General features: G+C 34.7%; 1 protein-coding gene across 10 annotated transcripts in view; it reads left to right on the top strand.

Moving 5' to 3' along the window:
• The window catches only part of LOC6643181 (thyrotroph embryonic factor), a 59,424-nt gene that overhangs the window by 22,476 nt on the left and 11,649 nt on the right, over positions 1 to 25,299 (top strand). For 2 of the 10 annotated variants that reach the window (XM_047012246.1, XM_047012247.1), the window contains exon 1: positions 24,738 to 25,299. This exon is cut by the window's right edge and continues 519 nt beyond it. The exons of 7 other annotated variants lie outside the window; for them this stretch is intronic. In XM_047012246.1, the coding sequence (XP_046868202.1) occupies positions 24,753 to 25,299 (547 nt within the window). In that variant the 5' untranslated portion in view covers positions 24,738 to 24,752. Of the gene's footprint in view, positions 1 to 16,300; positions 17,965 to 24,737 lie in introns of those variants that run through there. One more of the 10 variants, XM_023176130.2, reaches the window with a different exon arrangement.

Below are 25,299 nucleotides of genomic sequence, written 5' to 3'. Positions count from 1 at the left end.
AACAAAGTTTTTGTAGTATTGCGGCCACATTTAGTGCCTTTTGATCTAAATGCATTTCGAAAAATGTTGGCACAAAGTGCACATAAACCAAATATACAACAATAACAACAGCAGCAGCAACAACAACAACAATTAAAAACTGTGAAAAATACAGAAAAATTATTAGACAAAAACTGAACTTTTGTTTGCTCACTTAATGAGCCAATAAAAAGTCGACATATGTATATGTATATATATATATATCCCTTGCACAGCTAAATCAATAAAAACCAAAAAAAAAAAAAAAAAAAAAAAACAAAATACCCCAAGCAGGATAAGGGGGGTGATGGGTGGAGGTGCTATGTGAAAGGGGGGGGGGAAATTGTTTCTCAATTATTACAGCAGAAGCGTTAATTACTTTGGCAAAAACGTGATTGAGGAGAAGAAGAAGGGGATGGGGGCGGTGGCAAAGCGGGTGCGGGGCCAACTTGTGCGAATGTTAAAATGAAAATAGAAAAACCGCAAAAATGAAAGATTATTCTCGCTCACTTTGATGAAAATGAAAATACATTTTCGTATTTGTCGTTTGTGAAAATAGTTGAAATTTGGCAAATGCTCAGCATTTTTAAATTGATTGTCAGTCGTCCACCCCCTTTTGGGCCCGTGCGTGTCCCCCGTCCAAACATTTGGTTGCCACCGTCATCGGGCACCACCAGCCCCCCCCATTCACCCTTCACCCATCCACAGCCACAGAATCAGCATCGAAATGCTTGTGTTTTCGCGTCTCACCTTGTGTCTCCTGTCTCCTGCCTCCTGACTGCGACTGCTGCTGCTGCTGCTGCACAACATGCTGATTTTTATGTTTTCCTTAATGAATTTTCATTTCAATTTTCCTTCAACCTCAAGCCATCATCATCATCATCATCATCCTCAACCCGTCATTTCCATTGGGGAGACCACCTAGCCGAACGTAGAAAATGTGGCAACGACTTTAATATACCCTATGATCTGAACATTTAGTCATTGATACTTTTGGCAAAGCTTAAACTCTCTTCATTAACTATTTAGAGTTTATATGTTTAAGGATTTTTTGACAATTGCAGGGTATTGAAACTTTTGTTAACTTTTTTTGGTTTTTCTTTTTGGTTTTCCTTTTCGGTTTGTTAGTCAAATTAAAAGACAAGCTGCAGACAAATGACGTTCTCTCACTCTTTCTCTCTCTCTCTCTCTCTCTGTTTGTCTTACTCTCCCATTGCTCTATGTATTTCATAATTTATTATTAAATTTTGTAAATTTAATTACCCCAACATGTTTGCTGGGTGTTTTTAAATTGTATTTTTACAATTTCAATTGCATCAAATTATGTTAATTAACATTTTTCTGATTATTTCCGTTTTTCTTTTTCTCTCTCTCTCTCTTTACAGGTGAGTTGAAATTTATGTTTTATACAATAAATGGGTGAGTGAACAAACACAAATTGTTGAAATTAAACTAAAAATATAGTCAATTATATAGAATTTATTTGGGTTAATTATCATGCAAATTGAAGGTTTGCTGTCAAAAATTTGATTACTCAACATAGAGGAGAGGGATTGAGGGTTTGATCCTACAGGAAATTAATGAGAAACAAAAAAAAAACAACTATGAAAATTAATTCTAAATAAGCAAAACAAAAATATGTTTTTCCTTAAATGTTTTCTGTATTAGTGTTAAAAATTTTGTTACGCTAATGTTTCTCTAATCACTTTGAAGTTTCATTTTTTACCGCCGTCAACATTCATAAATTGTTTAAACTTTTATAAATATAATTTTGTTTTGTGTTTTTTATGTACTGCTTACTTAATTAACACTCAGTCAAATTGCAGCAGCAGCAACAGCAGCTAGAGTAATAACAACAACAACAACATAACAATAACAATAACAGTCACAAACAACGGACAATAAACAGCTCAATTAACGCCAGTCAAACAGTCAGATATACATACATACATACATACATACATAGATGATAGTCAGTCAAAGTCAGATGGATAGATACTATATATCACATCTGTAAGGGTTGGACGACAACTTTGATGAACATAAACAAAAAAAATTTACTAGTTTGAAGTAGTTTTCCATGTGAATTCATTCAGTCGTCAGTCAGTCAGTCAGCCAAATAACAATTAGAAAATGCTGTGAGGTTACATCATTTCATTTTGCTCTTATTGAGAGCGGAACGGAAATAACCAAAAGTGTGGAGGAGGAGGAGGAGAAGGAGGCGGCATTCTAAAAGGGGTTTCCTTTCCACTTTTTTTTATTTTATGTATTTCACATTGGTATACATTTTATATATAGATTATGTTTTTGAAAATATTTGAAATATATTGAAATCTAACACGCGTCTGTTTCAACAACATGGTTGCTTACACACACACACACACACACACATTTAGAACTGTCAAAGACAAGTGTCAAAAGACATCCCAAAATGATGACATACCAGAAGGCCGAGCTAAGTTTTTGCTTAACGAATGTTTTATACTCTTGTATGAAATATTTATTTTGATTTGTAAGATCTGTATTATAGGCATAGGCAGAATTCAAATCAGTTGGAAATTGAAGAACAATTGTTTCACTTGATTGAAGATCAAAGTGTAGAGACAAGAAAATCTCAGCTAATTGGAAATGTAAACACTTTCTTTTTCTCCAACTACTCACAAATCTCAATTGAAGTCAATTTGAACTACTAAAGGCCCATCATATTCATTATATATACATACATACATATATATTCTTGTATAGTATGTACATACATACCAGTTTCAAGAAGATCTAACTAAATTGTCCATAACGAAAAGCCAGCCAAAGCTGACTTGTGTCAATTGTTGTTGTTGTTGTTGTTGTGCCATCTCCTCAACACTCTATTTGTTTTTTTTTTTTGTGAATGAATCAAATTATATATACCTAAATATATATGTATGTATATACATACATACATATATCATTGTTTGTGCACGCACGCACAATTAATTTCAAAAAAATGCCTGTGAATGAAGATAGTTTTTTATTTTTATATCTTGTCCCCAACCGCCCCCTGTCCCTGGCCGCCCCCTTTCTTATTTGTCCCTAAAATTTTCTGTGTGTGTGTGTCGTTCAGTTTTTGTTATTTAAATTAATTGAAAATTGTTGTTATGCCCATTTATCTAACTGTTTGATAAGGCGCCAAGGGAAATGTTTAAATTTGTTGTTATTTTTTTTTGGTGTGTTTGAGAGGTTTTGTCCCAGGTTAATCCATCAAAAATTTGACAAATTTGGTTTAATTAATTTGAATTTTTTAACAAAAAGAGTTTGATAACAAATTGAAGGTAAACTTAACTGAAGAATGATATCGCGAGGAAGTGGAAAAAAAATGTTCTTTCGAAAGGTGTTTCAATTGGTATACATATGACATTTATATTGTCAATTTGGACTTGTTTTATGGTATGGCAACTTGTTGTTGGCGTTGCCACAGTTTGATTGACAAATTGAAGGTAAACTAAACTTAACAATTATATTATATTTAGGAATTTGTCATTCTTTTAGTCAGTTTTGGCTTATATTTTGCGATGTGGCAACCCGCTGTTGGTGTTGCCATAGTCATAAAACTTTATGGCATCGTCTAGCGGTTAATTTGCTCCCTTTATACATACATTGGATTGTAGGTGAAACTTGTGCGGTTTATATTCTGAATATATTTACACCCCTCTTTTATGACAAGGAAGCTTTAACATAGGAAAAGTATTGACATATGGAGAAAGAAACTTAAACTTGATGAATTTGATCAATTGTTGAATGAATGAATTAACTTTTCTACTTGACGTCAATATTTGGTTTCAAATTGGTTTTCAACCACTGTCACTGTGGCGAGTCAAAAGCTTTTGTCTGTTTTGAATGCGCCATCTAGTGGATTTGAATGGAAACTAAGTGTGTAGATAGCAGCAAAAGCTTGTGCCAATATGAAAGCTCTAGCTGTCTCTGCCGGTCTCGCTCACTCTGAGTGTATCTCTCTCTCTCTCTGTCAGAGGCAAATTGTCTGGCACGGCGTCTCTGAGCTCTGCCTCTTTACCCTGTCAGTTTTACCCACTACCATTGCCTGACATCATCTCAATTCACAGTCTAGGTATTTGATATAGACTGCCGTTTGTAACACGTGCTTCCTTTTGTATTGTGTGCCCACCTTTCCCCTCCCCTTCCATCCTTGATATGCAGCATACATTGTAGTCATATCACTCATACGCAGCGTTGGCATTAATTAATGGCAATTGCCTACGACAACAATTTCAATTTGAGTTTTAGTTAAAATAATTCTTTTCTTTTCTTTTTCTTTACTTGTCTTTTCTGGTTATTTGTTTTTTTTCTTTTTTTACCGTCTAGCGCAATTTTCCCAACCTTTTGTTGTTGTTGTTGTTGTTTTTTGTTTTGGTTGTTCGTTTTCTTTTACTTGGTCACATGTTTTGGCGGTGTGCCGCCGCCAGACAGCTTGTCAAGCCCTTCTTCTTTACCTTTGCATCTCCTACACCCCGCACTTCTTTTGCGTTTCATTCGATGGGTAATTCTCTTCAAAGTCTGTTTACTGGTTGAATTAAACTTGAAGATATTTTTGTGCTTTGAGTGATTCTCTTCTTTCGACCTCCTATCTTTTTCTCAGAGTCTCCCTTCCGCCAGCCAAAGAACTAGAACATCGATTTATACACTATACACGCATTAATGCTAGTATAGCACTTAAGGCCTTATAAGCGCGGATACAGAAGTAACATAATACTCACGTCTAAGCCCAATAAAACGGTTGTTCTCGTCTTGGTATGCAACCTGCTTTGAGGCTATACCGATATCAATTGGCACTTCTTTATATTTTTTTTATATACTAAGATCTACGATTTTAATATAGACTTTATTACTAAAGTGACAATTGTCTCTAATTACAAAACACCCAGCAATCTCTCACAATACACAAAAGCCACGTATTTACACCAACAGCGTATCAAAGGTATAAGAAAGTAAACACATACGAGCAAAAAAAACAACGTCTTTAAATAAATTTTTTCGTCTAGTAGCTATACACTGTGATTAATTAGAGAAACAAACATACATATAAATTATACTTTAAAGATTAGAGTGAATATAGAATTGTTTTTGAAATTTTGTCTAGAAGATCATATACGGCACCTCAACAAGGTGATTTTCACTACAGATTTTGTTTTTCTAACATTTTGACTCAGCTCCACCACACGATCGATCGTGATAATCAGACTGCCAATACCATCAGTCGATTAGCTCGGTGTTATTACCCCTATTTATCCGGGCGCATTTGACATATACACCTAACAAATATGCCTTTTATTATTAAAGTGTCAGTCTCGCTATTGATGAATATATAATTATTCATCTTCAACCCGACAACACTTCCCGATTAGAATTCAGATCGTTTCTCTAACGCCAAATGTATTTAATCAGCTGTAAGTATGTGTTTTGTATACTTTTTACAGACCACCCTCCCAAAAATACAAATTTCCAATTCTAGATAATGAATTAGGCCGCTATCCCGCAAGTCAAAGAAGAGCTTGAATGGTTGCTGATACGTGTGTTGAGTAAGAAAGCAGGTATCATAATTAGATTTCTTAATTACTTATTGTACGAGAATTGTTCATTGACGGTTACTTACTATCTCATAGGTTTCTATATGCTTACTCTCTCTTCATTTTGCGTTCATTTGTATGTGTTCGCTGCGTATTTGTATTATTTTTACTCTTCTCTGCACTAAGAGGAAGTACAACGTAGCCAATCGCTAATATAAGGAGGTTCTTCTAGTCACCATTCAATAGTTTCTCGCAGAAGGTGGCCAAACTTCTCCTGTTTTCTCCTTTGTTTTGTTTCTTTTCCCATGCATCATATCTGCTAATTGGTTGTTTATGTTATTTCTTGGCTTTTGTTCGGTTATGCCTCTGACTTGGTTCTTATCTCTATTATTTGCTCTTGCTCTATATCCGCACCTGCTTCTCTCAATAGCTTTCCCAAAGTGATCAACCTACATTACAACATTTAGAGATGAGTAGGTCCCGCTGGTAATAGTGTCGACAAATTGTATGTCCAAGAAGTAAATGTTTATAGTATATCGAATAACGAATTTTAGTCAATCGATCAGAAGTACCAGCTATTGTGCGGTAATTCCTTTTTTTTTTCAATCTTTCTTTTAAGTAACCGTCTTAAAATGGTTTTACCGCCAGCATTATCTCCCTTCTTATTCTCCCAAACAAGTGTTTTTTTCTTACTTAATTTGAAAAATCTCGCAGTCAATTATCGATAATTATTTAGTGCGTGTCTCGGAAACCTATTAATAGATGATTTTTCGATAATGTAACGTTTTAATATGTCATTTTTTTATAATGTTATATATTAACAAAAGCATTAATCACAATGTCACTAGCATCTATCATAGTAGCTGAAATACTAAAATAAAACAAAATTTTGTTTGGACTGCATTGGCATTCATAATTAAACAATAATAACTATAAAACATACATTTACAGTCCATGTATATCGTGAAAAGATAATGAAATGGTTATTTTTATCTCTGGTTCTCTAAAATAAGTAACTTTTTACGTTTTCATTAATTCTTTATAATATCAAGTTTTGCATACAATCAGAGTACGTTTTGCAAATGTAGTTAAAAAAATTAATATAGATAATTTATGACATAATAATATTCTTCTTTTTTATTTTTTCTTATAATTAAATATTTGAAATTACTAATTATAACTTAATGCCTTTCTTAATATACTACGTATATTAGCTAGATTATCAAGTATTATTCACATCAAATATCAAACATATTATAATATCTATCATGGAATACCAGATTGCCTGTTTGTGCAAAACATCAAAGCACGAAGTTTCCTGGTTCATTCCTCCTCCACTACTCCAACCACCTCTGTCTTTTTCATTTTAAACGATCCATAACACAAATGCTAATATCTAACTTAGTATTGTATATAGTTTTTATCACCGAATCTATTGAGTTTATTAATGAACTTTTTTTGGTTTTTTTTAGATGTTTCATAGTTAATTATAATATGTCCTCTCGCTGGACTTTGAGATATTGTAAGTTCTTTTTATCTAATTTTTGCACTAATATTGAAGTATTTATTTGCCTAACTTAGTACAAATCTGTTGGATAAAATAGACTCTCTCCGAAACTCTCTTGATATATCACTTATTAAATTATTAAATATATTTGAAATATGAAAACTTTGCTAACGAGCATATCGAAAATGTAGTGTTTTTTCGTGTATTTGTGTTATCAATTATATTGATCAATTTATTCCGAAGTTGTTTCTGTTGTTTTTTTGTTGTTGGACTGTTTTGCGTGCGATCAAATCAGGTCTCTCGCCAATAAAAAACATAATAAATAGCATGACATATAAATAATATACAAGATAATTTTTTCTGCTGCGAGTTTGAAGTCGCTGTTGATTACTAGCTCACCAATATATAATTGAATACTTACTAAAAAATTTCTTGAGCTATTTATACAATGTGTCTTAAAGTTGGAATATAGACATAGCAATGTGACGTACCTGATTAAATTGCTAAATATAATACTATGTAGAGATAAGAGGCCAACTAGCCAGCTCAAATACATCAATATAGCTAACAGTGATAAAATGGCTATAAGCAAGCAGATAGAGATTAATGAAGTATCATTATGATAATAATTAAATTGTTTGAATCAATACAAATCACTTAATAGTAGTATCGCAATCATACCTAAAATTTGGCATACATAATGCCTTTTGACGCTAACGCTATACGTACAGGTAGGTCTTAGCCTGTGTTGCGCTCTCTTCGACACTGGAAGTTTAAAGAACTCATGTCTCTCTTTATTTACATATGTGTTTTGTTCCCATTTTATGTTTTTTTTTGCTTTTTGTTTATAATATTTGGTCGTCGTAGAACCTTTATTTTTTGACTCCTTTACTCGCCCGTATTGTTATTGTTGAGTTCTGTAGGTGGTGCGTTCTTACTTCCTTTTTTTTCTTTTTCCCTGCGCTTCTCTTTCTTTCCAAATGAATTTTCTCTATCTCCTCTCACTCCATTTTCATCGATAGAATATTTTAGCAGAATAGTAATATAAATAAGTTATACCAAGCCACGAAGCCTATATGCCGTAGTCACACAAACTTACTGTAATCACATCGACTCTCTTCAACAACCGTTCCAGCACAGCAAAATAACACTCACCGATATCTCATTGATAATATGGTATAATATATTACATATGTCATTGTATGATACAGAGGCCTAGGAACCCCAGGTACCCCAATAACAACCAAACAGACTTTAAACGGAGTGGGAACTATTAACGACAACAAAACAATATTTCTGATAGTGTTAGGGCCGCTGTTTACATATATTTAAGATGTTCTAAAACGACCAGTCAACATTGTACCTCTTGCCCAACTTATCTATCATAAGGGAAGAGAATATAGATATTTTTGAAACCATCATATTAGTTCTATTCTTTTCAAGTTAAACAAAAATAACAGTCCTCAAAAGCACTGAACTCAACTCCCCCTTCAGAATCCTAAGAACCGAATTATCATGTAATTAAGCGATGTATAACTTAAATTTTCTGTATATGCATTTCTCCAACTGAGACAAGAATAATCATGTAATACTACTCATTCATAATTTAATTCTTATTCCTTAAGTCTAAGTACGTTTTAATCTACAGCAGGTGTCATGTATGATAATTTGTTTTTTGCTTGTTGCTGGATGATATATATTAACACTGCTCAGGTTCTATTTTTAAGTTTGTCTGTATAGATCTACTGTACTCTCTTCTAAATATCTTTTTATACTGACACGACTAGACCGAACTTCGACAATGCGACCAGACTAGCCTGCATGCTGACAGCATCTGTCAAGATTCTGCCGCTCCCTGGACTATAGTACATATCCAATAACAATATGTCTCAACTTATCTACTTATTATATTTGATTTGTGAACTGAATTCAATCACTGATAAAAGCAGATTCGAGTGGTGTGAAATGGATGGACAAATCAGTCGCCACAGCATTTCGATCACATGGTGATGACAGAATAATAAAGTGGCAATTTCCAGTGCCAAATAGAGCGTGAGCAGGAGGGTGAGAGTGGTGTGACTTACCCGCTAAATTACGACCAGACACAGCAATAAGTTGCATTAAGTTTTCAGAAGAAAGCAAAGAATAAAACGGAATACTTCCGTTTGTCGCTACTTCTCTCTTGCGCTCAGCCTCTCCGATTGAGTTTTTCTGCCCAACCTATTATCCTGTGAGTTTATATTTTCACGTGAATATATCTTAGTACTGCTATGCATATTGGGTGTGCTTATGCATGAGCAGCCACATTAAATCGTGTCTATTTTAACACGATACCAGCAACCCCGTCTACTAGTCACGTGCCCACAAAGAGTGATGATCCTGGCTTTTGAGTTGGGGATCAGGGCTGTTTTTTTGGTATGTGCTCGTCGTTGCTCTTGCGTTATAGCTGTGTCTGCCGTTCACTGCTATGCTGTCGCCTCGATTCTTGTTGTTCTCATACTTCGAATCCTATGGTAGTATTTTGTTGTCTTGTGGTATTGCTGTGGTTGATGAAAGTTGTTTGGTACTAGTTTTTCGTTGTTTTCTGCATCTTGCGTCTTCGTTCTTGTCCTTGTATTGTTGCCGCTTGAGACATCTTCTAGTATGGCAGGTCAAGGCAGCATCTATGGCTCTCAATGTGTGTTGTGTCATGCCGGAGGTGGTGGCGGCCAGTGAATGCAATATGTTGCTGCATGCTGCTTGCTGTGACATTGTATTTTGTGTATCTGTTTGGTTTTGTTTGTTGCTGCTGCAAATACTGCAGCCACATGTTGTTCGGTGGGCTTGATGTTGTAGATGCTGCTGCTGCTGTTAGTGCTGTTAGTTGTTGTTGTTGCCTGCGGACAACTTGTGTTCGATTGTTGCGCTTCTGGCGTTGCGTAGTGCCCATGCGTAACAGCACGTATTAGTTTATTGAACCTTGGCAGATGATCCAGCTTACTGCATCCATGTTCACACCTCCTCCACCACCAGAACATACTTTACCCGAAAATCATGTGCTGCTAACACTGTTTACGATGATTATCAAATATAGTTGATATCCTGTTATACCATTCCAACATCATTGCCACTATCACTTTCCCTAACTCATTACCACCTCCAATTGATACCTCCTGAACCTTTGAATGATTCCTTATCCTCCTCCATCCATAATGGCACTCGCTGCTGCTGTGCGTTGCTGAGGCTCCTGAGCCTACTCTCCACTGGACTGCTGCTGCGCTGGACTGCTGCCGCCATGATGCTGTTCTGTATCACCAGGCATTTTATGCCACAGCTGGTCTTCTGCTGCCACTTGTGGAGGTTCAATTGGTGAAAATACTGCGATCATAATATGTGGGGGGAGGACATTCTCCGGCGCCACGTACGGTAGTTTTTCACATATCGTAGTAACAGAAAAAACTGGCACAGGAATTTAGGACATTCTAGAACAAAGTAGACTCAGGTCCAACATGGATATTACAAAACACCCATCAAATCCTAGACCTAACGGATTCAGTTATCGCAGTCCGACGTAGCCATAGAGCACATTTTCTCGGCGGCTGCCAGCAAGTTTCCGCCTCTTGTGCTTCGACCTTTTGCTCTGAAGCTTTCAGCTCTGTTATGTCCAAGCGAGCACATTTCACGGTGGGCTCCTTACCTATGGACTTGACCGTAGAAGGGTGGCTCTATGTTGTCTCTTAAGCCTCATAGATATATGGACGATCCATTTTTCTATATATTTTACCGAGCCAAATAGTCATAACCGTTATGGCCATAATCCTTTTTGATGATACCCAATTGACAGAATATTCCGACAAAAGTTCGGCCACATTCCGGCCACTTGTTGATTTATTCGCTATGGCAATCTTTATTCGGGGCGTATCACTCGATTTGTCACATATTTAAACTTTAGTATAACGATTGATATTGTTGACATGTAAATCTGCCTGATACACACAATAATTATATCGTATTTACCCGAGATTACAAAATCTATTTTGTTAGTTACAACAGAACTGATCTGTTATTGTCATTGTTAACCATTTAAGAAGTTCAGTAGCAATTTTTCAAGTTTCACTTATTTTGATTCTCATTTACAATAATTTTAATCTATAATCTCTCACTAACGAATTTTTTTGGTGTCATGAGAAACAATCTTTTAATGTCTACGTGTCTTGTTCTGTCGTCTTATCTTTGCTGCTCTCTTCTTCGGCTCTTCACTCTCTCTCTCTCTCTCTCTTTCTCTTTCTCATATTAGTTCATGACATGAGTTAGACCTTTACTAGTCTTATTATATATGTCACCATTCATATAATAAATTTCATATAGTCTAATTCATACAAATCGAGATTCCAACCAGATGACTTATCTTGATATCTTATTGAAGGACACCATTTCTATAATATAACATTCAAGGCTATTCCTTTCAAAAATGTTAACATCTAGTATTGAGATGCAAACCTGAATCCATAACCTCGATACATGTATTATCCTCGTATAGATGTTTTTATGCACTCCTCTTATTGACGCCAAGGCCGATTTGACTCCTGTGAGATATGAATGCTAAGATTAAAAATAGTAAGTTGCCACGATAGGATAGACAACCTGGCATGCATGATCACAGACAAAAAAAAACAAGTTCGAGCTAATTTGCATTTAAAAGTGACTCATTTTGTCTTATTTTCTTTCAGTTATTGTTTTTTAAGAATTAATATTATAGTTTCAATATTGATTAATAACTAGATCGTCTTTTTAGCTCTGAGTATTAGTGTTGTTATACTCCCAAATTTATTCAAGTTCAATATTTGCGAATTCGTCAGCAGTACTTATGAAATATTTCAATTAGTTTCCAGCGGTCTGACTTACTAGTGTTTTATATTTAGTATCACACTCATGCAGCAGCTCAAGAGTTTCAAAGTAAGCTCCAACATCTCTTGACTATTCTTTGAGCAAAGAAAATTATTTTGTATGGGTGTGATAATTATTTGCAATATTACATAAATCTATAATGTGTTTAATTTAATAATTTTGTATAACAAAATTTATATAATATTATTAACATTAGAATACGAAAACCTTGATTCAAAACATTGCTCTATTAGCGCAAAGGATAACCCTCCTGATTCTAATATTAACGATAATTTTGTATAACCAATATTTTGGCTTGGTCTTTTGATAGTTGAATAATGTTTCTACTTGGATATTTTTAATATATTCGTGCATATTATTTCTTCCGAAAGTTCCTCTGTGATTGAGTTTCTGTTACAAAGTTTTTATTGCAGCGATAAGAAGCTTTATTATTGATTTCATTCTTGCCAGCATTTTGATATATATGGAAAAGAATATAAATTATATATTGTTTTCTATATTATTTAATATATACTCGTATATGCCAATTTACTGATCGGATTTAGCTTTTGAATTACATTGAACATTGAATATTAATTTCAAATCTGTATTGTAAATATACGAGAGATTTCTTCAAATAACTATCTGAAGATTATCTATTTTGATAAATTATAATGAACTACATGATATTTTTATATGCTATTTTTTTAATTTTTAATTTTTCGTTGTGTAGAATTTTCGCATTGAATATTGAGATTGATTTCTTTCTCTAATAGAGAATAAAACCTTCAAAGTTTCATAACAAAACTTATGACATATTATATAATTACTAAATGTTTAATAAGAAAAAAAATATATTTTATCTTAGCTTTTATTGTTATGTCTCGAGTTGAGGTTAAACGAGATTTTAGTTTCCTGATATTTAGTTATTTTAAGCGCACTTACTATACTTTTTTTAAGGCTATATTAACTCACCTACAAAATCATCTATCGCTCTCTGATAACAGTTGTGTCACACCAATTAAAACCTAAACATGAACTAAAATACTCTCTGTACAGACAATAAGGAAAAATTGAATTGTATTAACTGTAACTTACACCAGAAAAATCTAACAAATACAATTATTTGTGTCTATTAAGCATTGATGTATTTTGCTTGAATTTATACTAATAGAAATAATGACTAAATGTAAACAATGTCAAACAAAATAGATAATATGAATAATTTATCGCCAATTGTGTTTTGATCTTATGTTATTTACTGTTGTTTATATTGAATTTAATCTTATTCGAAAAAAACTGTTTCTAAAGTCTGTAAGTTTGTTGGTCTCCTGAATATTGTAAATGTTTTTTCTGGTTAGATTCATTCCCATGATGTATTCGTGTGTAAATGGTTTTATAATTTACTCAAATAATTGATATTCATTTGTGTCTCCCTCACCTTGACACCGAGTTAGTTCTTCTAATGATCCGAACACTCCCTAACTCTCTCCCTACCCTCCTTCCCAGCTACTACTAGGTACGACTCTATGCGATACTCATTAATTGAGTTTTACAATGACGCAGCATTGCGTTTCTTGGCATTGTGCTCGGGCATGCTGTCTGCTTGCCATTTGTCTTGTGGTTGCAAGCTTGCCACATGTTATGAACCATTCGTGCGATCATTGCAACGCAGAATACGATTCGACGTGTCTCTTACCAGGGCGCTATCACAAAACTTTAAGCAGAACAACCGTACAACCAGCAAACAAACCAACCACATCAACCCCATCCAGCATCATGCATTATCGTTGTCTACCGCACTTGTCAAGTCGTCACACCTATCCGAATGATGAATCATAATGTAAAGCTGCTTAATTTAGACCAAACGCTCCAAGCATTTCACTAAGTACAATTTGTAACGCTATGCAGGCAACTCGATTGGTCGGCTAGCCTTGTGTGAGGCAACAGCAGCATACTACCATGCCTGCACCGGACCTTAGGCCACGAATTTACGATATTCTGACTCACTGGTGACTCTCCTTATCTATCGTGTCCACTCGTCAGTACTCTATTGTTGTCAGCAACCCTAACACATCATGCATCAGACTAGAATGCATGGATAACTGCTGTAATGGTACTGGACTAGTTATGAAGACTACGTACTCTTAACCAGAGGCGCAGAACTGACAACTATTGTAGTGCATAATAGCTATAATGGAGCATATCAACTATGTAACACACACACTTATCTGTATTATCTGTTCTATGTATCGTGTAAACTGTGTATCTCCATATATGGCATGTATAAGTAATATATCATTAATAAGTCGCCTTATATAGAATATGACGATAGATGCCAAGCTGATACCTAAATCCCGAATACACGTATTGTGACACTACTCTTCTACTCTTCTTCCTCTCATATTTCTATAAATGTTTTTATTGTACGCTGTAGCTCGTGTTGTTTCTCCGCTGCTTGCTCAGATGTGTGATAGTTATGACTCTTGTGTTTTCTCAAGCACGAGCTTAGAACTTTGCTAGAAAGTGGGCCTTTTGGGTCATATTGACACTCACTATGTCCGCGTAGTAGTACTATATTTTGTGGCCTGCAGATACGAACTCGAACTCTCGATTGCCCACGGTTTTCAGTATCAGTGAACACTGCAACCGTCTGATCGGGCAGAGCGTGTTAGCACGTAGCTTGCGTTTCTGCGTTGTTGACTGATTAGCTCATCGATGAAATTTGTCGTCGTTAAGTCGCTGCCGGCTGGCCCGCCACAAAGTTCACGCGGGGATACAAAAAACATGACCCAACGCTGGCACCTCAATACTAGATGTCTACTATAACTACAATGCGTAGGGTTTTGTTTCAAGAAAACACAGAACTCTTTAGCAAAGGCGAACAGAAAGCACAACAGCTAGGTACCAACTATATATATGAAAAAAATATGTAAAATATATATATATATACTATTTATATGGCGATTTATATATATGTATATATATATATATATGTATAGTTAGCCCTTGCGCCCTTTACGTAAGTCAAGTCCAGTCCAACAGCAGCAGCAGCAGCTGAAGAGAGGGTGCACAATAGACAGAGATGGAGAGAGAAATGAGTGAGGTAGAAAAAGCAGCGGGCAGGCAGAGAGGGTTGCCAGGCAGCGCTGTTGCAGCGCTGCTTGGAAATGCTATTGGGTTTTACTTTACTCTGGGGACTTCTGGTTGACTCTGAAATTTTGTCGCCCTCGGCCGGCATTCGGTTGCATCGCGTTCTCATGTCAAAATCGTCGACAATTTTATGTCGCCGTGAATTAAACAATAATAATAATAACAACAACAATAACAACAACTACAACAACAAACAAACAATTCAATTGATTGAGAAATCAGAAAATTGCATTTCCTATAAACAATTCGCAATTCTTTTTTTTTTTTCCAAGTGTGTGCAAAAAATAAAACAAATTGTTTTTTTCTTGTGTGTGTGTGTTTTTTTTTTTTCAATTTTTGTGTGGCTAAAAACCAGATAGAGGAAAAACACGAAACCTCTGAACCAATACAATAATTTTCTATATATATATATAGTTGAAACCCTAAAAAAAGGGAAAGAAAGCTAAAAATTTATAGAGTCATATTCTCAAGAAAGTTTCCAGCATCTTCAAAGTTATGGATTCCATATTTCAAACAGTTTAATTATCATTCAAAAAAAGAAACATTTTATTTTGAATTTTTTTTTTTTCTCAAATCATAAATAAAAAGCCTAGCAAAATTAACAGAAATTACAAAATCGGAAAAAACACATAAAAACCAATGAAAATACATTTCATTTTCATACGAATAAGAAAAGGTATTGCATAAAGATCGATTTCGATTTGAATAATTTTTGGTTTGTCAATTTTTTAAACAAAGTTTTTTGTATCTTTTCACCAAATTGTGTTGTCTGTTTTGAACTCTTTGATTGAGTTATCTATTTACGCTTAATAAATCAAAATTTCAATAACTGAGAATCGCAAAATTCGTTGGAAAAAAATCAGAGCAAAGATTGTTATAATATGTATACATATATAGAGAGCCTTTTCTTATTCGATTTTTTTCTTGCCATGTCCATGTCATTTCTTCATTATCTTCATTCTTCACGCAAACGATCTTGGCTAGCAAAAAATAAAAACTAATTTTCGGTTTTCATTTAATTGAAAGCCTCAATGTTTTCACAGATGTCTGTGGTGGGGTTAGATATTTAATGAAAATATCTGTAATTAAAACAAGAAACAATTAACAAAGAAACAAAAACAACAAACGTGGAAAACACAAAAACAGTAGAAGGAAAAAAAACTTGAAAGAGTATTGAAAATGCTCACAACTTTTGGTAATATAAAAAAATTTATATTGCTAAAGAGCAAATACAATCACGTCAATCACAAGGAATTGGCCACCTAAAAAGTGCTCCATAGCAGTGACTCAGACCAGTGACCAACAACAACATTAAGCATCCAGTGACTGTAGTGAATCCCAGTGAGAGATAAAATCCAGTGACTATGTCTTCAGATGCCAATTCCTGTGCCAGTTTCTTCAATCAGGAACAAGTGTCGGCAAATGCCACATTGTCGCAGTATTTTCAACAATTGAACTCACAAGTGGCAGCAGCAGCAGCTGTGGCAAATGCTGGTGGATCAGCAACATCAGCGGCAGCAGCAGCAGCAGCAGCAGCCAGTGGAAGAGGCTCAGGAGCCTCAGCAGCAGCAGCCGCAGCAGCAGCAGCAGCTGCATTAGGAGGAGGAGGATCAGGATCAGTTTCAGGTTCAGGAGGATCAATTGGAGGTGGTAATAGTAGCGGGAATAGTGATAGTGGCAATGATGTTGGCAGTATAACAGGATCATCAACTAATTTGGATAATCATCGTAACAGTGTTAGCAGCAATGATTCGGGTAAAAGTAGTTCTGGTGGTGGAGGAGGTGGAAATGGATCAGTAACTGGATCATCTGCAAGTTCTGGTGGTGGTGGATCTTCTAATACAGCTGTTAATGCATGGGCACTACAGCAACAGCAACAGCAGCAGCAACAACATGCCCAACAACAACTTGTCCAGCAGCAACACTTACAACAACAACAGCAACAACAGCAGCAGCAGCATCTACAACATCAAGCCCACCAGCAACATGTGGCTGCAGTATTGCAGCAGCAACAACAGCAACACCAACACACACATCACTCACAGCAACAGCAGCAGCAACATATTCATTCACATGGTCCGCCACCACCTCCGCATCAACTACATAATACGCATCATTCGCATACGCAACAACATCAACAACAACAACAACAACAACTTCATCAACAACACCAGCAACATCTCCAGCATCAACAACAGCAGCAACAACAACAGCAACAGCAGCAACATCACGCTGTCCAACTAGCCCATACACTCTCCTCAGCCGCTGTGGCTGCTGCTGCTTCCGTTCCAGGTGGTGGCGGTGGCGGCGGCGCCATTGGCGTTGGTGGTGGTAACAACAACACCAACACTCATTCCATATTTGGCACTGGAAATTTTCATTATAAAACCAACAATTCGTGGACATTGCCAACATTAACCTATCAGCGCATCTATCAGGATAATTCACATTATCAGAGAGCCAATTTTATGGATAGCCATCAGGGAGCGGCAGCAGCGGCGGCAGCAGCAGCAGCTGTGGCAGCGAATGCGGCAGCGGCAGCAGTTGCAGCCAATACCAATGCAAATAACACTAGCAACAACAACAACAGCAGCAGTAATAATACCACCAGCAACAACAACAACAATACCAACAATGGCAGCACATCAACGGCAACAGCAGCAGCAACAGGAGCCAACACTAACAACAATAACAATGGGGAAACTAATAACAACAACAACAACAACAACACGAATAATAATCCAAACCAGAACAATGTCAGCAGTGTGCAACATGTGGCAAACGCTGTGGCAGCTGTCATTGCCAATGAGCATCAGAATCATTTGAATACCCTCAAAGCAAGATTTCAGCCATCTAGCTCAGGTGAGATCACAACACACAATAAAAACAAACCCACTCACTCACTCAATGAAATAGAAGAGGCAATTAAATTGCGAACTTACAAATACATAAAACTTTATTAATTGTTGAAACGACTGAACTATAGAACTAGAAATATCTTTTTAAACTTCTTTCAAGTGTTTAAGTTAGTTCAGGGAAATGAACTTGAATCCTTTATTAGAAACTTATGTCAAATTAAAATTAAAAAATGTACAACATGTTTACTTTATACTGATCGTTTTTTTTTTTTTGTTTTGTGTTTTCCATATGGATCGAAGTCGAATAGTTTTTGATAATTGACTGGACTGGCTGGCTAGTCAGTCGACTGACGCCTTTCCTTGTCTTTATTGTATTTGCTTATTTCACTTTAGCTGATATCATTCAAACGTCAGTACTTAGCTATGACAGTCAGTCAAGAGAGAGAGAGAGAGAGAGAGAGAGAGAGAGAGACAAGTCATTAAAGAAGGAGACAGAGGGACAGAGAGAATGGGAAAGAAAGAAAGAAGGTGATAAAGAGAAACTAGTAAGGGAAGAATTTGAAAAGGGAAAGAAAGAGAGAGAGAGAGAGAACTTTGCGCATTTCAAGCTTAGTCAAACAGTAAAAACAAAAACAAAATATATACATATGTGTATATAAGAAAAAATAAAAAAAACATACTTAAAGCTTGCTGCGCACACACGTGAGTGCTGACGTCTGCCTTAGCTCAAATTGTATGAATTTAGGTATACATATATATATATATATATATATATATCTCTATCTCTATCTGCAGGCTATAGCCATTAACTGTTGCTATATAGAGCCTGCTACTTGGCCCTACCACAAGATGAATTTAATTAATTTGCGACTCAATTCTATAAATTGAGTTCAATTTTGATAAGCAGCAACAGCGACTCAAACTCTCAGAAAATTTCTTGAATTATTTTTGCTTTTTTTTTTTTGCGACCTACGCCAAAACCAAGCAAACAAAAAAACAAAAAACAACTACGTTGCAATTATTGAAAAAAAAAAAAAAACACAATTTCGATGCCGTTGCAATTCAATTTTGATTTCGTTTCGCTTTTTATTAAAATTTGTCAATGCATTCTAATGATTAATCATATGGCACAAATGTTTCATGATTATTTACATATGTATATGGGTTAGGGGGTGGGTGGGGGGATGAGGTTGGCGATTTCAACAATTTGTTCTAGAAAATTATTTGATATTGTGTGAAATTTGCAATTTGTTTGCAATATTCAAGCATTTATAAAGGAATAAGATGAAAATTACATTATTACTCATACGTCTTGTGGTACTTGATTAAAGAAATGAAGGAAAATACTTTTAGAAAGGGAGATACCATTTATTTTTTCATATCACATGTCGTATGAGTAATATTATTGAAGAGATTCAAAATTGTTTACAAATCTTAATTGATGGATTGCGAAATTTGTTAGATTTTTTTAAAAAAACATTTAAATATAATTTGAAAAATATTTATTAATAGTGACCAAAATTTTTGAAATTTGCTGAGATTTTTCAAATTAAAAGAAAACTTGTAAAACTTGGGTTAAAAATAATGAAAAAAAAAAGGAATCTAATGTAGGTTTTTGATATTGAATATATTGTAAATTTATTTATGAAATTGCACTTCCTAGGCCTTTATTTGACATTTGGCTTTTTGTGGCAATAGGAAAATGAAAACACGAAAAGCAAAAGCTATCGAAAAAGAAAAACAAAACGACATGTATGTATGTGCATGGGAAAAGAAAACAAAACCAAAAGGAGAAAAAAGGAAAAGTTGGGTCAATTTTGAAAATTGAATGGTTGAAAAACCCTTTTTGATCTAGTTTATGTCCTTTTGAATAGAGTAAAAATTACAACCGCGACCTGACCTCGCGTAATGCATTTGCCTTGATTAGATTCTCTCTAAATGATGATGTATTTGTATCTGCTTCTTTCCACACACCTACAGCACCTGCCTTTGCCTTCTGGGTATTCTATTTTTTTTTTTTTTAGTTTTTGTTGCACAAATTAGGCTGATTAAATATGGGGAAAAGTTGAATTTATGTGTGTGAGTGTGTGGGGGTTGAGATGAAATTTTTCCATCATGCGGTGACCTTTTAAAGGCAATTTGTTTGGTGTTATAATTTCAAAAGGTGTATAGGTGTATATGCCTGTGTATGTGTGTGTTTGCGTTTAGATGAATGTTGTGGGGGAGGATGAGCAAAATTGAAAACTAAAACTAAAACCTGTGGGTGGTAATTGTCATTGCAATTTTCAACAATTTCTATATATTTATTTATTTATTGTTGTTTGTTTCTCTATTTTCAGGTAAGCATCTCTGATCATCATCATTTTCTATGGGTCGTCTCCTCCACCTACCGCTCAGTTGTTTCACACACACACACACAACCCCGCCACGAATGTGACAAAGTGGTCGATTGCATCTGCATTTCGTTTGTATCTCTCTTGCGTGTGTGTGTGTGTGTGTGAGTGTGTTTATTTGTATCTGTAAATGTCGGTAAGCTTTGCATTTTGCCCATTTATCACTCAAAAACAGCAACAACAACAACAACAAAAAAAAGCTCTCACTCAATTCGTGCTGCTACAGCTGCGCGCGCGGTTGACGTCAGCAGAGGAAAAACCGTATGGCTGCGGTTTTGGCTTTTGCTTCCGCATCTAAGCCTCAGCTTCAGCCTAGTCTCGTCTCGTCTCAGCTCGTCTCGTCTCAGCTGAGCTCACACGAAGCGTAGCGACAGCGAAAGAAAGTACAAAAAAAAAACACAAAAAAAAGTAAAATTTTCTACCTAAAAATTCAGAAATTAATACGACTAATAAGTTACCCAGCTACGTTTAATAAACATGGCTAAAAGTAGCTTGAAAAAATGGTTCAAAAATAAAGAAAGTAGGACTATTAACTTTATGATAAGATATATATTCAGTATAATAATAATTTAAATCTTTGTGCTCTGTCAATCAACAAATCAAGATATAAAGATTGTATGTTTGTTGTATGACCTTCAGGCAGATTTTACAACTAATTTTACAGATTAGTTCTAAATCTAAAAATGTTTCCAGGTTATAATTATATATAATAGATAATTATAAATGTAGATCCCAAACATATTAGATAAAATATTATGCTTTAATAATAAAGCATTAATACAATATATTTTTGTGATTATTTTAGTACCTTTCTCGTTTTTCAACGTTTATTGACATCAATTTTGCATGGTTTTCCAAATTGGTGTTCAAAATTTCAAAAGAAATAAAATTTCCTTTTCAAAACTAAGTTAAAAACTTTTTTTGGTTTAGGGTTGACAAATTTGATCATTATTTTGAATACTTTTCTAGAACAATATTTGAGATTTAATCTACATATTTTAAAGTTTCTAATGAATAAGATTACATTTGATACAAATTTTAAACATTATACAATTTGATTAAAAAACTTTCGAAACCAAGAAGACATCAAGTCCATTGATCAATTGCTTTTTGAAATCAATTTGAAAACTAAAGATTCTTGTAAATTTTCTTTATTTCATGAATAATATTGCTCTAAATGTCTTAAGAAATAATATAAAAATATTTAAGGATATTACAAGTAAAATTTTCTTTCCATTGACCTTTTTGTAAGGAGACGATTTTAACAATTTTAACCAATTTTAACCGATAAACTTGGCTTGTTCCGCAATCGATAGCGATAATAATTCACAAATTCGATTTTGATCAAATTTTTCGAAATTGAAAACTAAAATTGTTTTGATTTTAAACTTAACTACTGATCTTAGAGAGAAAGTTTCAGATGAAAAGCCATACGACTCGATTTGGCTAACCAATTTAGGCTTCAACATTGACTAATAATTGCGATTTTGTTTTCACTTATTTGTAGAAACAATTTTAGTTGAAGTAAATTCTGAATTGTTACAAATTTTGAAGCATCAAAGTCAATAGAGTTTGTTTCTAAGAGAAGTAAAGTTTAGTAACTCTTTAAAAGATCAAAAAATGATCAAACAAAATGGCATATTTTTTTTTAAAATAAATGTTAAATATAATAATGTTTAGTTAATATAACAATTTGGCAGTTTTCTTCGTCTTCTATACGATCATGATATATGTAGGAATATATACCCTATAAGGTTTAGTTTGGGGTCTGTCATAGGGTATCAAAAATCTAGAGAGTAAGCACAAGAAAGCAAGAGATATAGTGAGCCCCCTGAGTGACAGAGAGACACACACACTCACACAGGGTGAGAGGGTGAGAGAGAAAGACTGTGTGCGCAAGAGAGAGAGGCTTTTTATGCTTTCAGTTTCAAGTTTGGCTTGGGCTTTGGCTTTGGCTTTTGCCGCTGGCTGCGCAGTCGCTGGTTCGTTCACAAGTTACTACATTTGTTGTTTTTATTTTTTATTTTTCTCTGCTTTTTTTTTCGCTTTTTTCTGTTTTTGTATTTTGTGTGTGTTTTTTTTTTTTTTGTTTTTGGGTTGCATGAACATGAAGCGCGCGCGTTCACTCAACGTTCGCAGTCCGGCGGCACCGGTTCGGTCTACGGCTCCCACACACATAGAGTGGAATAAAAAAGAAATATATATATATATACAAACATATATAAATTTATATATATATAAATATATGTGTATATATAAAAACTGTATAAACTAAATAAAACTGAATTAAAATTGTTTTAAGGCGCGTGTCTCTTGGGCGCTTTCGAATATTTGAATTCTCATTCGGACGACGTGCGAACTCGTGAACTTTCGCTTCTCCTTCCAACACAACAACAACAAAAATAACAACAAAAACCAACATCACCTTTTCCTCCTTTTCAACATTCCTTTTATTGTGTGCTGCCCTGTGACCCCACCCCCCACCAACGCCCTCTCTACGTATTTCGTATTTTTTTCGGTGTTTTTTTTGGGTGTTTAATGTTTAATGTTGAATTTTCACACGGGCAAAAGGAGTAGCCCCGGTCCTTCTACAACTTCATCTTCTTCTTCTTCTGCTTCAACATCATCAAAATTCTAGTGCAGTGTCTATAAAGTGTGTATATATATATATATATATATATCTATATGTGTGCGTGTGTGTGTGTGTGTGTGTGTGTGCCAGTGTGCGTGATCTCAAGATCTCAAATTCAAACAAAAAATTGTCAAATGAAATGTGAAAATTAACAAAAAGGCACAAATAGTTTGAAAAGAATTTATATACAAGTATATATATATATATTTATATACACATATATGAATATATATCTATATATCAAGATCACATACATATATATCTAGATATATCTAAATCGTAAAGCAAAGAGCAGAGAGAGATAATTAAATTATTCCTATAAACGAAATGAAATGGACAACAAATTTGAAACATATAAAGTTTGTCCACACAAAAATATGAAAATATTGAACTAAACAAATTTGCAAAATAAATATATTAATGGCAACACGAGAAACTGAAATGAAACACCAAAAGAAAAAAGATAAAAAATTGGTGTAAAAATTGCAAGAAGCAAAAATGAAATTTGATTTCAAGAGAAGTTAAATTTTAAAGCCAAGTTAAGCAAATTGTTGTGCAAAATTCAAACTAAATTCCTTAATGTTTTTAGTTTTTTACAAAAATCTCTCAATATAACTTGTGTTTTTTAGAGACCTTTCGAAGTGATTTATTAGAAATCATTTTAGAACAATAAAAAAGGAAAACTAAAAGCAAAAAAAAAAAAAGTAACAACAGAACGAAAATTTGTCGCCTCATAAACGGTTTAGTTTACTACCGCTTCAACAATAACTACAACAACAACAACAGTTCTCAAATTGCAAACACACACATTTTGTTGTACTTGTTGTTGCTGCTTTTTTTTTTAGCTAATTCAAGGTCAAACTTTTCTCATACAACAACAACAACAAGAAGAACAAAAGCTATGCGAGAACAGGGCAAACCCCTTTAACAATCAACCAGAAAGAGAGACCCAGTCCCAGACCCAGACCCAGACCCAGCCCCAATAACAACAACAACAACAGCACCAGTAGAAGCAGCAAAATAGTTGACAACGACAACGAAAAAGTAATAATAGAAAAAAGCAAACAAAACAAACAATAGAAGAATTGCGAGTGCAAAAAAAGAAAAAAACACAGACAACAAAAAAAACAAAAAAAAAAATAGAAAAATTAGAAGAAAACAGATCTCGAAAGTGAGAACCTTTTTGGCAAACCGAAGTTTCAATACACTTTGCTTTAGCTTAGCTCATTTAAATTTCATTTAAAAATGCCCCTATACGTATGCTACAGTAATTGAAATTGCTAAATTGGCAAAACTTGTTTGATTTTTTAATGTATGTTCTAAGAAACATATAATTGCTAATATTTTTAGGATACCCCAAGATCGGTTAAAGTATTGGAGAATAGCAAATAGTTATTGCCTCTCCCTCTCTCTCTCTCTCTCTCTGTCTCTCTTTCTGTCTTTCTTTCTCTTCGCTATTCTCTTCTTAGAGCTAATGTTCTCATTCTAATTGTTGCTGTTTGTTATAGTTGTAGTTGTTAAGCGTTAAAAAAAGCTTTTTGCGTTTATTAATTAAGTTGACAGAAACAGATCAGCAAAACAAAACACAATTCAAAATGTTGGAATTTTGAGAAAGAACAATAAAACTGAAAACCAAAAAAAAAAAGAAACAAAAACAGAAACAAAAACAATAAAACACAAGGAAAAAAAAAGTAAAGAATCTCTTGTCGCTCCTGTTTTTCTTTTGTTTGGCAAAAAAAAAAAAGGAAAACAATTTGATCTCTGACTATGAGAATGGACTATCAAATGCCGCCGCCAGCATTGGCGTTGCAGCATCAACAACAACAACAACATGGTTTACATCAACAGCAGCAGCAAAATCAATTGCAATTAATGCAAAATGTACAACAACAACATCAGCAGCAGCAGCAACAACAACATCAACAGCAGCAGCAGCAACAACTGTTGGGCAACATGTCGCAAACGACGGCAGCAACATTGCCGCCCTTGAGTAGTTTACCTCTGCAAGTGGTTAATAATTTGCCACATTTATTGGGCAATAATAACAATAATAATAACAATTGCAATACCAACAATTTGTTACGTTTGCAACAGCAGCAGCACCAACAACAGCAGCAGCAACAACAACATCAACAGCAGTTACAACAACAGCAGCAGCAGCAGCAACAACAACAATTGCTTGGCAATGTTGCTGGGACATTGCCGCCACCCACACAATTATTGCAACATCATTTGCAACATTTGGCCCATGTCAATGTCAATGCTGTGGCCGCTGTTGCCGCTGTGGCAGCCAATAACGGTTCAATTAGCAATA

Source organism: Drosophila willistoni, assembly GCF_018902025.1.
Source record: "Drosophila willistoni isolate 14030-0811.24 chromosome XR unlocalized genomic scaffold, UCI_dwil_1.1 Seg41, whole genome shotgun sequence".
NCBI lineage: Eukaryota > Metazoa > Arthropoda > Insecta > Diptera > Drosophilidae > Drosophila > Drosophila willistoni.
This window is presented reverse-complemented; position numbering and strand designations above follow the sequence as displayed.